The 14,229-nt window shown below is 37.1% G+C and overlaps 1 protein-coding gene across 1 annotated transcript in view; it reads left to right on the top strand.

The window, feature by feature from the left end:
* The window catches only part of WDR64 (WD repeat domain 64), a 76,257-nt gene that overhangs the window by 59,126 nt on the left and 2,902 nt on the right, over window positions 1–14,229 (top strand). The window contains exons 16-25 of the mRNA XM_010562943.1: window positions 377–507; window positions 1,814–1,906; window positions 3,629–3,713; window positions 5,117–5,159; window positions 6,444–6,577; window positions 7,963–8,068; window positions 9,775–9,836; window positions 10,240–10,349; window positions 11,142–11,327; window positions 13,566–13,665. Coding sequence (XP_010561245.1) covers window positions 377–507; window positions 1,814–1,906; window positions 3,629–3,713; window positions 5,117–5,159; window positions 6,444–6,577; window positions 7,963–8,068; window positions 9,775–9,836; window positions 10,240–10,349; window positions 11,142–11,327; window positions 13,566–13,665 — 1,050 coding nt within the window. The remainder of the gene's footprint in view (window positions 1–376; window positions 508–1,813; window positions 1,907–3,628; window positions 3,714–5,116; window positions 5,160–6,443; window positions 6,578–7,962; window positions 8,069–9,774; window positions 9,837–10,239; window positions 10,350–11,141; window positions 11,328–13,565; window positions 13,666–14,229) is intronic.

The raw sequence follows: 14,229 nt of genomic DNA, 5'->3' as shown, positions 1-14,229 counted from the left end.
AGGTCATTGTATCTCTGTTCAGTGACTTATTCTTTTAACCTGATTAGAGTATCTCCAGATAGTTACTTCTGATTAATATTCAGTTCTTACAGCTCTTTTTACATGCTTTGATTGCAAATGTGCTCTAGATAGCAGGTTAGGTTGGCAGACGGAGGCCCCTGTCCTCTGCAGCAGGGAGTCTCCTAGTACTATCACTCCCTGCTTCCTTCTGGTGCTTCTGTGTAGCTCGAGTACAATAGTATTAGAATAGCATTCAATATGCAGTTATTGTAGACACTGTCAATTTAGGCATCTTGTTAAATTAACAGTTAAAACATTTCACCTTCTAGTGTCCACATTGCTCCTACTCAAATTTTTTTTCTAATGTTCTTTGTAGAATTTTGTACCTTCTGTGGAAATGAAGTGTTTTGATGTTTTAAAAGTAGAAGGATGCAGTTTGATAGCTACAGGAAGTGCAAACGGTGCAATAATTTTGTGGGATTTTGAATCTGCCTCTGTGAGATGCCTGTAAGTATTCCTTTCATGGAGGCATTTTGATCTCCAGTATTTCATACAAACTTTTCAAATGGCATACTGGAAATTCTAAGATACCCAACTGTAAAGGGTGATGGACAAGCAGGAGTTAAAGTAGCAATTTATGTGGGCCCCCCTCCCTCCCACTTCAAATTACTTTGCTAGCTAGTCCTGATATTGTAGGTAGGAGAAGTGATCAAGAGAGAGAGTCATTTGGGGAAGGGATGATGTAATTAAGAATAGTGTTTTAACATAACTCAGCACTGCCACTGAAGGAAACTCTTACTATGTAAGTCACTCTGTCATTGGCTAGAGGCTGCTACTGAGCTGCAGAAACATCCTTATTTTGGAAGTTTCATGTTTGGGAGGACATCTGGAAATAATGCTACTTCAGATGATAATGGCAGATGTTCTACATTATCAGTATAAGTATCATTGTCTATACCTAGAAGACTAGAAGTCACATTCAAAAATCAGAAATCTGAAGTGATTTTGGAGATTTGGGAGTATTAATCTCTCACAGAAAGTGACAAAAAGGGATCATAGGATGGTTCCAGAAATTCTCATGCGGATTAAGCTGCTACATCAGGAAAGTGAACAATGACAACATGTCTGGTTAGACCAAGTGGAGCAGCATGGCAGTATTTCTGTGTTTGTGATGGAATAAATGCCTTTTAAGACCATACAAAGTCAATATTTAACTATCCTACCCAACAGTTTCACAGCATCCTTCATGTGTAAAATTGGCACGTTTGTGAGAAAGTGAGCTGAGTTTTTCTGTACCATGGGAAATAATCAAAACTTAACTGCAGTTCTGGCTCTGGCTCTTCTTTCACTTTTGCCTCCCCATATATGAGGAAACAAATTCATGGGGATGGGTGGAAGACAGAAAAGTCAATGCTTTGTAACTAAGTAGAGTATTTTACCCAGGGTTCACCTGACTGGTTTTAATGCCAGGAACAAGGTACTTTTCTAACAATAGTTAACTTCAACATAAGTTACTTTACTTTTCTCTTAAATACGAATTCTCAAGAAAATACTTGGCTGAATGAAATGTTCATAACTCCATCAGGTTTCTGTTTTTCCTGGCACAGGCACATTCTGTACCTACTCTTCACTGACATTAATCCATCATAACTTATTAACTGATTCTGAAAAACTGTGTCTAAAACTTTTAAGTGACATGCATTCTGGGAAATGAAATGTTTTATTTTTTAGATTACAAATAAAGCCTGCAACATTTTCTGGGAGCAATACGCAACATATCAGATGCATCCTGTACAAACATCTTTATTTGCAGGTGTAAAATTAATGAAGACAGCCAGGCTTCAGTTCTTCAAGCATCTGGAGTCAATGTCATATTATTCCTTGTACATGGTGCTTTCTCTTCCAGGTAACTGTGCATTTTCTCTTCCTCCAGGACAGGCTCAGTCATTAGGAATTTTGTTGTAGTAAACTGATGTAATGTTTGACCAAGAGAGCTGATTTAAATTGAGATTTTCTTTGTATTTAATCAATTCAAGTTCAAACACTTAATAAGCTTTCCCATCCTTAAACTTTTGTAATGCTTATCAATCCAAATTATATGTTCTTTTTTTACCACTCCACTAAGCTATCCTTTTGTCCTCTAAATGACCTCATAAGTCTCAATTCAGTTGAAGAATTCAACAGAAGTCAGCTTTTGTCTCAGGTATTAGTTTTCCTGTGTACTGCACCTTCTTTGATTCTTATCTCTGTGAGATAACTGTGTGGCAGCAGGCTTCTTCTTTATTTTAAACCTGATACAATCCTCACGCTATTAGATATTCTCAGCAAACAGAGGCAAGCTTATTGAAGTGTGCAGGCTCAAGTTTCATCTTAAAACAAACTAGAAGCTGGCATAGGTTGGTAGTGTTGTATGGAGAACAGAATTTAAGGCAAATATGCTCATTTTGAGAGAAAAGCATTGCACCTGTGCATAACTTCAGAATTGCTTGTCTTCCAATGGATATGCAAGGGCAATGGTAGCCAAAAAGACTCAGTGTGGTTTAAATACTTATGCAGCTTTAAGGTCTTAAGCAATTAGGCACCTTTTTTGCTCTCCTGAATCATAAGGATGGTTTATGGTCTTATGTTACTTTAAAACCTTCAAGTAGCTTATGCATTTACTACACCCCTAAATGTACCAGTGCCACTTCACTGAACATATATTTGCTTTTTGACATAATAGCTTAATGATTAGCTTAAGAAATCCTAGCTAAATTAAAAATGTGGTGATCACAATTCACAAATAGAATTTTTTATAAATCAAGAAAAGTTCTGATTATGCTTAAGCAGGAAGATCCTACAATGACTTTGAATCATATAGGCTTAGGATGTTTTGTATGTACTGGGAAGGTACCTGGATGAATTTGACTGTGATCATATACATACACACAATGTTCAAGAATGCTAGCAAGTTTGTAAAATCAAACACTGAAAAATTACAGTCATGGCCATCTGTCCAAATTTAAGTGGGCTACCCCAGCTGCATACATTCTATATGGGTTTTACATTATCCCACTTATTTGGATACTCTTGTCAAAAACAGAGCAGCTGTGACATTGGTGTAAGTTATGTGGCAAGAACCTCTCATTAGCACAGTTAGAACTTTTCTTGACTCAGAAACACAAATATTGAAGACCACATCCAAATTTTTTTCCTGAGTTTCTTCCACAGAATCCCATTTCTGAGAATTTTCTTAACAGATTGAAAACAAGTTTCTGTAATTAATTGAAGAGTATTTAATTATTTGCAGAGCAAAGCGCTGTGTAAAATGAAAGGGAACAAGCCATTGGCACGCACTGAATTTTTCCCCTTCACTTCTTGAGGATGAACACCAGTGTTAATTTTGATTTACTATGGATTTAATTTGCTCAAAACTCCTAACAGGAGAGGTTGGCTGTGTAATATGCAAATATTGCCTACTTGGATAAATTTCTAAACCACCAACAATTCTTAATCTAATCAGTCTAATCAATTCAGGCACTATTTTATTATGCTTTATTACACTGGATGATGTTGATTTCCAGATAGCAAACAGTATCTTCAAGAACTTCAGTGATCTCAAATAATTTCTTTCACACAGGAAAATTAGTTCCCTGCCCTCTACTACTGCTACTGTGAGGAGTGATATCGGTGCCGTTCCAGAGCACAAGAGCAGTTCTTTGAACCTACATAAGGTAGATATAGTGGCTTCATGGCTTCGGTAGGATTCAAAACAAATTTCTGGTTTCATTTTGGTTTTGGTTTTAAAATCCTGTAGCTCACTAAAACCCCTCCATAAAGCCACGCACAAAACTAAGTATCAAGAATTACAGAGAAATTAACTTTGTTCACCTAAGCTGAATGAGGTGGGGAACTAAGAATACATCCTGTCAGGCAGCTGGCTCTGTGATATATAGAATAGCTGACTATCCAAGTGTTTGTCAGATGCTTATCGCTAGCAATTCTGACTATCAAATGGGGGTGTAGAAGAACTCAAAGGGGGAAGTAAAATAGACAAATCATGAAGTACTTGAATAAAAGTGGAGCCACACCTACATAGCAGCCACACTTGCTTGGATACATTCTTTCAAATGACAGTATGATTTTTTTTTTTTAATTTACCCTCAAAAAGCCAGTGTCTCAATCTGTGTATTTTTCTAAGGCTAGCATGATGATTTTTGTGACACTTTTTGTCGTTTTTTGCCAGAAGAACATGCCATACCTGCAGAGCAACAGATAGCAAGTAGGCAAAAAGAGGAAAATCCTGCTACCTCTCAGATTCTTTCCAGCATGTTGGTTCAGCAGAGCATGGCACTTTCATAGATTCCCAAATAGACACAGGCGTAACTGTCATCGCAAACTAAAGTATACATATCTTGTGCTATGTAGTCATTAGAATAACAAAATAGACAGTCATTTGCAGCTCTTAAAAAGATCCCCAAAAGCCCAACACATCAAGCCTTACAGATCAATAGGTAGAATGAGATTGAAGTGGCTTGTCCTCTTCTAAGATACCTCAAGCTCTCATGGCTGCATAGTTCTTCCTGCCTTATTTGACTTGGCAATTTTTGAGGCCACTATACTAATTGCTCTCAGCCTTGGGGATCCTCAGAAGCCTATATAGTAAAGTACAAATGAAGGACTGTGACAATTCGCATACTGAAGATGCAGATGTGAGTAAATGTTATTGCTATTTATGCACTTTGTTCATCTTTGATCAAGGCAGTAAGACGACTATATGCATGTTCTGAATTAAACTCTCTAAGTAAGAGATCTAGGTTACATTCACATGAATGTAAGTGATCAACTGCTTGTCCTAAGAAATTAATGCCATTCAGCTAAATTTACCTTTAGCATGCTTCTAAATTCCAATTAATTTCATTTGTGATTTGTTCATCTGTGATTTTGATTCTCTTCAGATGAACTGTTTCTTGTTTTCACTCAGTGCTGTCCCAGATTGAATGGAAATTGGGGGAGTATTTGAATCCTTAAATTACAAAAAATCAAGTTCTGGAAATAATTTCAACTAGAGAACTGTTCTGTAGTTACACCCAAGCTCCATTTTCTAATTCTGTTACATTTTATTCCTTGCTTTTAGGAAAATGTAAAAAGTGATGAAATAAATACTCAAATAACAACAGGTATGGAAAGGTGTTTTTCATTCTCTCTGTTGTTGATCCATAAGTTCTGCCCAGGTTACCACAGAAAACGAGTTTGTCAGTTTGTCTGGCAAACTGTGTTTAGAATAATTAGGATACCATTGGTATGTGGATGACACACCTCAATGTCTTCTGATCCCTCCTGATTTGCAGTTGTGTCACAAAAGCCAGGCGAGGGTGCAGGATATGCAGGGGCTTAATTGCTGGTTTTTCTAAATAGATATGATGCTGAAAACCTGGCAGAATTTGGAAATGTCAACTATACACCCTTCTCTTCCACATAAATATTCAAGCAATGAATTATTGAAGTGGTATAGCAAGAGCCAACTTGAGTCGAGTGTGAGTGAATGGCCTCACATCTTCAAAAGCACATGAAATTTTAGAAGGAAAAATACTCCCTATAGTATATATCCTTAAAACAACAGAAACAAGAGAGAGACAAGTGCTTAAGAGTTAAAGCTGTGCAGAGTCAGTGAATTTGCAAGGAGCAAATCCTCTAGATTCTTATGATTCCTTTAGACATCCTCTTCTGGAAGGCAGACTTTCCCAATAACAAGAAATTTGATCATCTGAAATGCGGATTTAAGCTGAATTTATTTTGCAAAAAAAACCATGCCCTAAACCAGAATATCCCTAAGCCTTGTAGCTGCCCAGTGAAATAGACACTCATGTTAGGTCCTGCATCCACTGAATGTCCATTTCACTGAGGACTTTCATGGGGCCCCCCAGCATCTCCAGCTCTGGGGAAGTCACAGCAGGAACTCAAAAAAGGTTCTCTGTGACCACCACCTTGCATTTACCAAGAGTTTTGAACTGGAGAAATAAGTATAGAAATCTATGATTCCAGAGTTGTTAAGTGTCACTTAGTTATTAAACTTCACTTTATTGCTAAATTTATAGTAATCTCTAGCAGCCTTGGGCAGAGGCTGCAGAACTGCCTCTCAGCTCTCCTGATGACCACTGTCTTGCACTCCCCCTTTACTCTCACTGGTGCTTGCAGTTTCATAAAATCTGTTGCTGTGCTCTAAGTAAAGTTCCCCTGCATCATGGAGCAATAGTTCTGGCTGGTTTAGATAAGATCATGAAGTTTGTTCTAATTTCTTTTCAGCTGCATTTTATCCATATCTGTAATGTTTTCAGAGTAATGCCATCTTGATGAAGGAGTTTATTTTCAAATTTACTTTTTTTTCTAGTGTTCTATAATTTATGTCCATTCAATAGCATTACTAAAAATTGTTGAGAAAATGTGTGATTTGTGTTCCAAAGCAGAAGACACAGCTAGGTATGAGAATATGCAGTACTTGAAGATGAATGTACAGTTATCCAAACCTGTAGCAGGACACTCACCAATACTGGCTTCTGCTCATGAAAATGGCTGTATCTGCCTATGGAGTATTCAGGTAGCTATCTGAATGTCTTTGGGATGGGACTGGACCACTGAGAAGATAATTCTACTAATCTTTGGATAATGCTTTTTAGCTAGCAATTGCAGCAGCAGATATTTTATTGCATTTTTTGGTTAATAGTTTCTTCCATGGACACAAATTAGTTCTGCTTTAATAACTATAGCAGGGAGTAATGGCAAGTGGAAAATGAAGAAACATGATTTGAAATAATTCTAACAAAAACTGAATGTAAAGTTATGTGAAAGTCTAGAAGTTGATTTTTCAGCCACAACATTTACCTTCTAAGAAAGGATGATAGGCAAGGCCTATCCTACTCTCAGAAGAGGAGAAATATGTCTCAAACTTTGCCCAAGCCAGCTAGCACTAGTAGGGTTACAAATCAGGAGAGAATAGTATCCTAACACATAGTATCTACAGCTGTAATCAGCTTGTAAAGCCAGTCATGCAACAGAATGCCACTGGTCTAGTTGTCACATCACCTCAGATCTGTAAAACTCTTATTTCAGAAAACATGTTACTCTAAACAAGAGATAAAAAGTAAATACAGCAAGAAGGGGGAGTACCATGATATGACTGGGTAATATTGGTCATTGTGGCAGACAGTGATCACAACACGTCAGCCATGTAAGGCTTTAACAGCAATCACAGCAAAGGCAAGTCGGAGGGAGAATTTTTCAGAAAGATGGTGACATAGCTTTGTAGATGTTTTATGCGAAAATAGAACATGATGGTAAATGTCCCCATGTACAGTAGGCATGGGCTTTGTTGGATTTTGTTGTCTTCACAGTTGATATATTAGTGTGCTTAGATTTCTGTAGGAATCTCCAAGTTCAGGTGATGGTGTGTCATCACTGACATGACTGTCATCATCATTACGTGGATGACACAGTCAAGAATCTCCTTATCAGCAAGACATTCTCCCTCACCTCCTCCCAAACCTGAAGAGGCAGTAAGGGAGAAAGTCTACTGGTGCTTACTTGAAAAATATAGCAAGTTAGTGAAGGAGATATCATGGGTCCATTTGCAGCAAGAAACAACATTTTAGTAGCAAGTGAGATGCATACTGATGATATTCCATAGCAAATGAGAGGTAAGTGGTGAAGCAGGGGTAGGTACAGCTAGACTGAATTGCCTTAAGAGTGAAAGGTTCTTCTGAAGTTCTTTTGAAGTAGAAGAGACAGAATTCCAGAAGAATACACCCCAGCTATCTTGTCATTCAGTAGATTAGGAAACTACATTTTTAGCAGCTTTCTGAATACGTATGAGCTGAATAATGCTGAGTAGATCAAATCAATGGCACTCAACTTCTGATGCACTGATTTTTTTTTTTTTCATGTAGATATTATAAAGAGAAACATGTGTTTATTTATTTATTTTAGGGAAACTTAGTGAAAGAACTTTTGCCATTTTCAAAATATCCTTTGGTTCCTCTGACAGCACTATGTACAGACATCTGCACTAAAATGCTTTTGGCAGGCAGTAAGGGTGAGTAAACATCTTGGTCATTCTGTTTAGGACAGTCTGTAGGACCACAAAATATCATGCTGTAAATGTGCCAGAAATGTGGAAATGAATGTCCAAATGCTGCCAGTGTTTCTCCATCAAAGCTATAATTAAATAATTGAAAAAGGTATTTTCTAGTATGAAAGGATGGTAGATTAAAGCTTAGTGTTAACAGCATTATCAGTGGAATTGTTTTCATAAAAGACATTACAATTTTCTTCATTCACAAGCCCTGCATCTACTTTCCATCTGAATTACTGTATTAATACCAAGGGCAAAGATTACTGCTAAGAATAAGCAAAAATTTCACAACTGTGGTGATAAAACTAAATGAAAACCTGCAGCTGTGGCTGTACCAAGAGCCATGATTCGGACACTGATATGGAGTGCACAGTAATGGCTTCATATGCTGCTATATAAGGAAAGAAAGCAGTTGTGGTCTGTGCTAGCAGCTCATTGTTAGACTTTTAATTTCACACCAAATATGGCTTTCATTTGGCAGAAAGTCCAAGAGTTTATCTGCTGTCTGATTCTCCTCCAAACCTTTAGAATTACACTGGCAATTTTCCTCTTCCACATCTGTCATAGGAGATTTTTGTCCTCTAATGTGTCACTTTTCTTCTAAAATACTTATTAGAACTGTTTCCTGCCAGCTTCCTGCTCTTATGCTCAGAAGCTGGATGTCAGAAGTTGGATGGAGCAAGTCTTTTTTTTCCATTTGTTTCAAAACTGAGCAGTGGCTTGACATTGATGCTGAAAATGAAGAGGAGTTTCCACTCCCCATTGATTCAAATCAGTAAATGACTTCAGGAAGGCAGCATGCACTGAACAGGATTTTAATTAGCTGTGGAAAAGTATCCACCCTATTACCTATTCATCTGATACTCTACTTTTGTTGTTCTGTGTTTGTGCCACTGTGTATTCGCTTTTCATGCTTTCTGCACCCTTCTCTTTTATCTGCAGTGCTACTACCGATTTCTTGTTCCCAATACAGATTTTGCCTTGTTAGGAAAAGGTCAACTTCTCTGTCAGCCTCCTTGCTTACTTGCAAATGTACAGTCCTAGAAACCAGATGTGACCAGTATGAAAGTTGGAATTACACAAAAGATTGCTCTGTCTAGTAGTAGAAATGAGAGATAAGAGGCAACTTCATCAGGAAAGAGGGAGCCTAGGCAGGAAACTGAGCAGTTGTGGGTCATAAGGAAAATGGTTCTTCGATTCTAGCTTCACATGAGTGCACTAAAAGGTTGTAAAACATTAAGCTTTCATTATGTATGCAATTAATCAAACTTTGTCCATTTTACCAGGGTTGAAAAACAGTTTAATCCCCAGGAAGCTCTCATACCTAGTTTGTGCAATAAGATAACTGTCTTGACAAGATGATTCTTATTTTTTGCTCATGTCATTTAAAGAATGAACTTCACGTTCTTTCCATTTCAAACCTATCCAGTTAATGACACATTGCTCACAAAGAGTATATATATTTCTTTGCATATTAATGAATAGTCCATTATTTTTTGCTCTGTGCTTGACAATGAGATAGTGACATTCACCTTAAAATAACTTTCACTGACCTGTAATCTCTGCTTCATTCTGCCCAGTGTTTACCAAGAGCATATGTTAGCAACGAGTGAATATGTAGCTCTAATGAAATTTACTGATGTTTTGCTTTTTCCTTTCTTAAATAGAGGGACATGTTATGCGCTGGAGCATTGCCTCATTCTTAGAAGATCCACAAAACAATAAAAATGTAAGGAAAGATCTGACAGATTTTCTTAACTTGAACAGTATACCAAGATAAGACAGAGAAAAATGGATTCAGAGCTCTACAGGGACTAAAAATGTTTCCTGCACATAAAGGTCATGTCTTTCACTTGAAATAATAATTTGATGCTGTGAAAAACAAGAAAAACATAAGTAAAATGCTGCTAGCATTATTCCATTGCATTCAAAGAGGCTGCATTAAGAATGAATATATCCATGTCCCCTGAGTGGTGTTTCTACCGTATGCCATTTGCAGGCTGTTTCATGGAGGGATTACTTGTTCACCTCTCTTAATTTTCAGAAAGCCATGCTGATAAATCCAGTAAGCTAGCAACCATGGTGGCATACAGAACTGCCTGAAATGTGGTTATGTTGCTTTTTTCCCTCAGCAAATAAAGGAGGAGCTCTGCTGGAGGGCACACTCTACTGAAGTGGTTGACTTACTTCATGAAGAGGAGAAAAATGTGGTAGTGACAGCATCTGTTGATGGTTCAGTCAGGTACAAAAATTATATTTCTTACTGCTATGGCAAATCAGTTGAACTGTCTTCAAAGTTCCTCTTCTTGCTGGACTTGTACATAGGCTAGAACTTAAATAAAATACAACTTTGGTTGCATTTTCTCTTCTGCACCTGAAAGAACTAATTTTTTAATGGAACACTTCCAGTTTTCTCAGGAAGTCAGACCTTCTGCAGACTGTCATTTTCTTTCAGCAAGGTGACCTTGAATGCATAGGTAATGGACCCATCATTTTAGAAATGACCTCCTGTTCTAATCCTATTTTAGCTTTCAGTACTTTTAAAATTGACATGGGTCCTAAGCATTGCATCTAACCAATGCTTAAGCAATTAAACAACTGCAGTCTGAAGATGCTTTCTAGACAACTGTAATTCCTTCTTGGCTAACAAGTACATTTGAAGGGGTTTCTTTTGGGGTTTTGGGAGAATCAATGAAGAATTTTTGTGTAGATCCTGCTCTGATGGCAGCACCTTACTGTAGGAGCAATTCAGGATATTGGTGCCTTTACTCCTCAGTTTCATAAAGATGAACTGTATGTTTGTTTTCTGATTTTTACAACATCCTTCTGAGATTTTTTTACTCTCAAGTTACTTACATTATAAACAATGAACTTCAGTCTCATTGATTATTTTTTTTATGATTATCATACTGAAGTCTAGAACAGTGCTGCAGAACTTAATAATGTAGACCAATATGTTCTCACTTTTGTTCCATTTCTAAAAGTACCCATTTTTCCTTTCTGTCCTTTGGCACTGCTTCTACTATGTCTGTAGGCTCTGGCATGCCATGAATGGATACTATCTTGGTTACTTTGGGCAACCTAGGAAGTTGGAATTATCAGATATCAGTCGGTTGATTTTGCCTTGCGATGTTAATAACTTTCCTACTACAGTTAAAGAGGAAAGCAAGCATATGGAAAAGAAGAAGTGTGAATATCCTCTCATGCTGGACAGGGACAAGTAAGATCTCATACATTTACATATATGTATGACTGGGGGAACAGTTCTGCAAATATACTTAAAAAGCACCTTTCACCTGAAGGTCAGAGAAAATATTAGTATTTTTTATTAGTGAGTTATTTAGAAAAAATCCTTTTAAAAAATGTTTTTACACAGCATGGATAAATCTCTTAATTGTTATGACTAGGTGAGAGCCAGGATTAGGTGATGTTCATGATTTGAATTCAGTAATAGTGATGACTAGATGATTTTCTCAGATTTTAGCCTAATTAGAGTCTGTATGTTATGTACACTGTTCAGGTTAGCAGCCTGTTTCCTTTCCAGTTCCACAAGCTGATATACTTCTGCAATCCCCCAAAATTTATTGAAAAAGCTCAATGTGAATAGTTTCAACTCAAATCCTTCTGGAAGAATAAATCCAGTTTAATCTTTCAGTTCAAAAAATGGTCTTCTTAAATTTGCTGGGATTCCTGTACCTCTCATCATGACATTCTGACACTGGCATAAACGTGTGTTCAATAGCAGTGTTGGACCTCTCTCCTTCTAGGTAGAGTTCTCAAGGGATGTGGGTTAGTTACAAGTCAAGCCAAAGAGCCTTGGTCCTCTAGCTTAAGTCATATTTCTAGTCCTGGACCTCCCTGGTTTATTAATTAGTGGGTTTACCAAATGAACATAAACACTGAAGCAGGAATATTCAGAGGCAACATGCATGGTGCCTTTAGTAACAAAGCAGTCCAAATCTGGGAAAAATTACTTCAGGGCTTAAAAAGTCATGCATGCTTTAGTGCTAAGTTTTCATATACCATGTGCATTCTTAGGCTGCCTTTTAAACAAAGCACTCTGGGACAAGGGGGAATCTCTATGGTGCTTTACTGTTACCCCATTTAGGTTGGTATCCTGCTAACCCTTACTATTCCATAGAGTTCTCACTAATGTGAGTAGTCCCACTGAAGTCAGAACAGTAAGTCATTAATATAGAGAAGTGCTTGGCTGTGTTTGAAGGACTAACCCCTGTAGTCCTTTTGAATAGTCAGTAGCTAGTTTGAAACCTCTGGAATCACTGATACTATAATTAAGCCAGCTAACCTTAAAGAAACTTTCCATAAATGACATGCCTGTGTGAAACTGTGACTACTCTTTGCGGATTCTTCAGATATTTCAGTAAAGGAGAATGGCTATCATACATTTAAAACACATTAATTGAACAGATTGGAAGCAAATGAGAAGCCTGCTTAACTGTGCAGAGAACTGAAAAAAAAGGTGGCCACACACCATGCAATAGAAAGTTTCAGTCTTAACATTCTCTATACTGTGTGTGCTGTCACCTCAAGAGCAAATTGATTATTCTGGATTAATTGTACCAAATAGTGTAATGGATAGCTAGCCAACCATCATCCAAAAGGCTGTGTTACTTATGGATGCTAGGCTTTGTTCTTTACAGATACAAAAGCTTCTCTTGGGTCAAGTCAGTTATCTTCATGATGCTACTGCAGTTCACTTATTGGATAGCTGTCACATAAGTCCCTGAGATAATAATTTAGAATTTCAATTAACAAATCAAGTTATAAATGTTATTAACAGATATTCCCCAAATATGCATATGCCTGAAAAGGTACAAACCCAGCTGAATAGCATAGGTGCTTACAGTTTAAACAAGTGGCTCAAGTGATCCATTGAAAAATTTCACCAGGTAGAGAGACCCATATAGAAGAATAGTCTCAGTTTCTCTCTGTAGTTTATAATTCCTTAGCTTGTGTGATCTGACTTAATTTTTATGATTATAAATGAAACTGTGTTTAACTACACTAACAGACACTCTAGATCATTTCTTCTTGTGTTTAAATTTGGAAACCAGACATATAAGCGGAGGAAACCAGATACATGAACAGAGGAAACTTTCGTTGTTATGAAAGTGGCATACAGGAATTGTAGTCAGAACTGATAGAAATGCTGAAACACCATTATCAAACAGCAAGTTAGCACACAGCTGTGGTAATTAGTGTTTTTTTATATTAATATTTCCAGCCTTCTAAACATGACAAGCCAGTATCTGGATTGACAAAGTGTTAGTGAAGCACTTCATGACAGCTATGAAGGTCCTAATACAAATTACATTTTGAAGAAATATGGAATAATTTATGCTTCAAAATAATTTTATTCTGGAGCCAGCTAAGAATGTTGCATTCAAAATTGCCATTTTGGTAGGAGCATCAGATTTTTTCTGTCTTGTGTGTACAGGTGGAAGTCACTGACGAGATTACCTTCAGTTTTAAAAAAGCCTAAACATGTGGACATAATTCAGGACTTGAAGTTTTTCAAAGCTCTGGCTTCTCCAAAGGTAGCTAATGTATAAGAAAAATTTGTTTCTGTTCTATGCAACGTACAGGAAATGCAATTGTATTTCTCATTTAGAAATTAGACATACTTCATTAGACTACATGAACTAATGATATATCATTAGACATATCCTTCTCATTCAATGGACAAGCTAGAATAAAAAAGCATAAACAGCAGGATCGAAGAAACCTCTCTGGTTTTCATTCTCATTGTTTCACACATCCAAATTCCAATTTAGAAAGTAGCACACACTGATTCACTTGTTTGGTTTAACAGCATTAAAAAACCCTAGAATTTTCACATGCTCCAACAGAAGTCCTAAACATCTTAAGTTTACTTGAAGGAAGTGTGAAAATACTAGCACAGTGAATCCCTGGTTATACACAATAGTTCTTTCAGGGTTCCCATGAAATCAGAAACCAGGACAGTTCTGAGTTAGTTTAGATATCATTATGAACACTTTCTACAACTCTAATTGAATAATGGTGGAGTTCCTCCATCTTTACCTAGTTTAGCCCTTAAAACAGATAAAACTTCTCTTGCAGTTGTAGTAGAAGAGGAAAAA

The sequence above is a fragment of the Haliaeetus leucocephalus genome, unplaced genomic scaffold, assembly GCF_000737465.1.
Source record: "Haliaeetus leucocephalus isolate CR32 unplaced genomic scaffold, Haliaeetus_leucocephalus-4.0 Scaffold162, whole genome shotgun sequence".
Taxonomy (NCBI): Eukaryota; Metazoa; Chordata; class Aves; order Accipitriformes; family Accipitridae; genus Haliaeetus; species Haliaeetus leucocephalus.
This window is presented reverse-complemented; position numbering and strand designations above follow the sequence as displayed.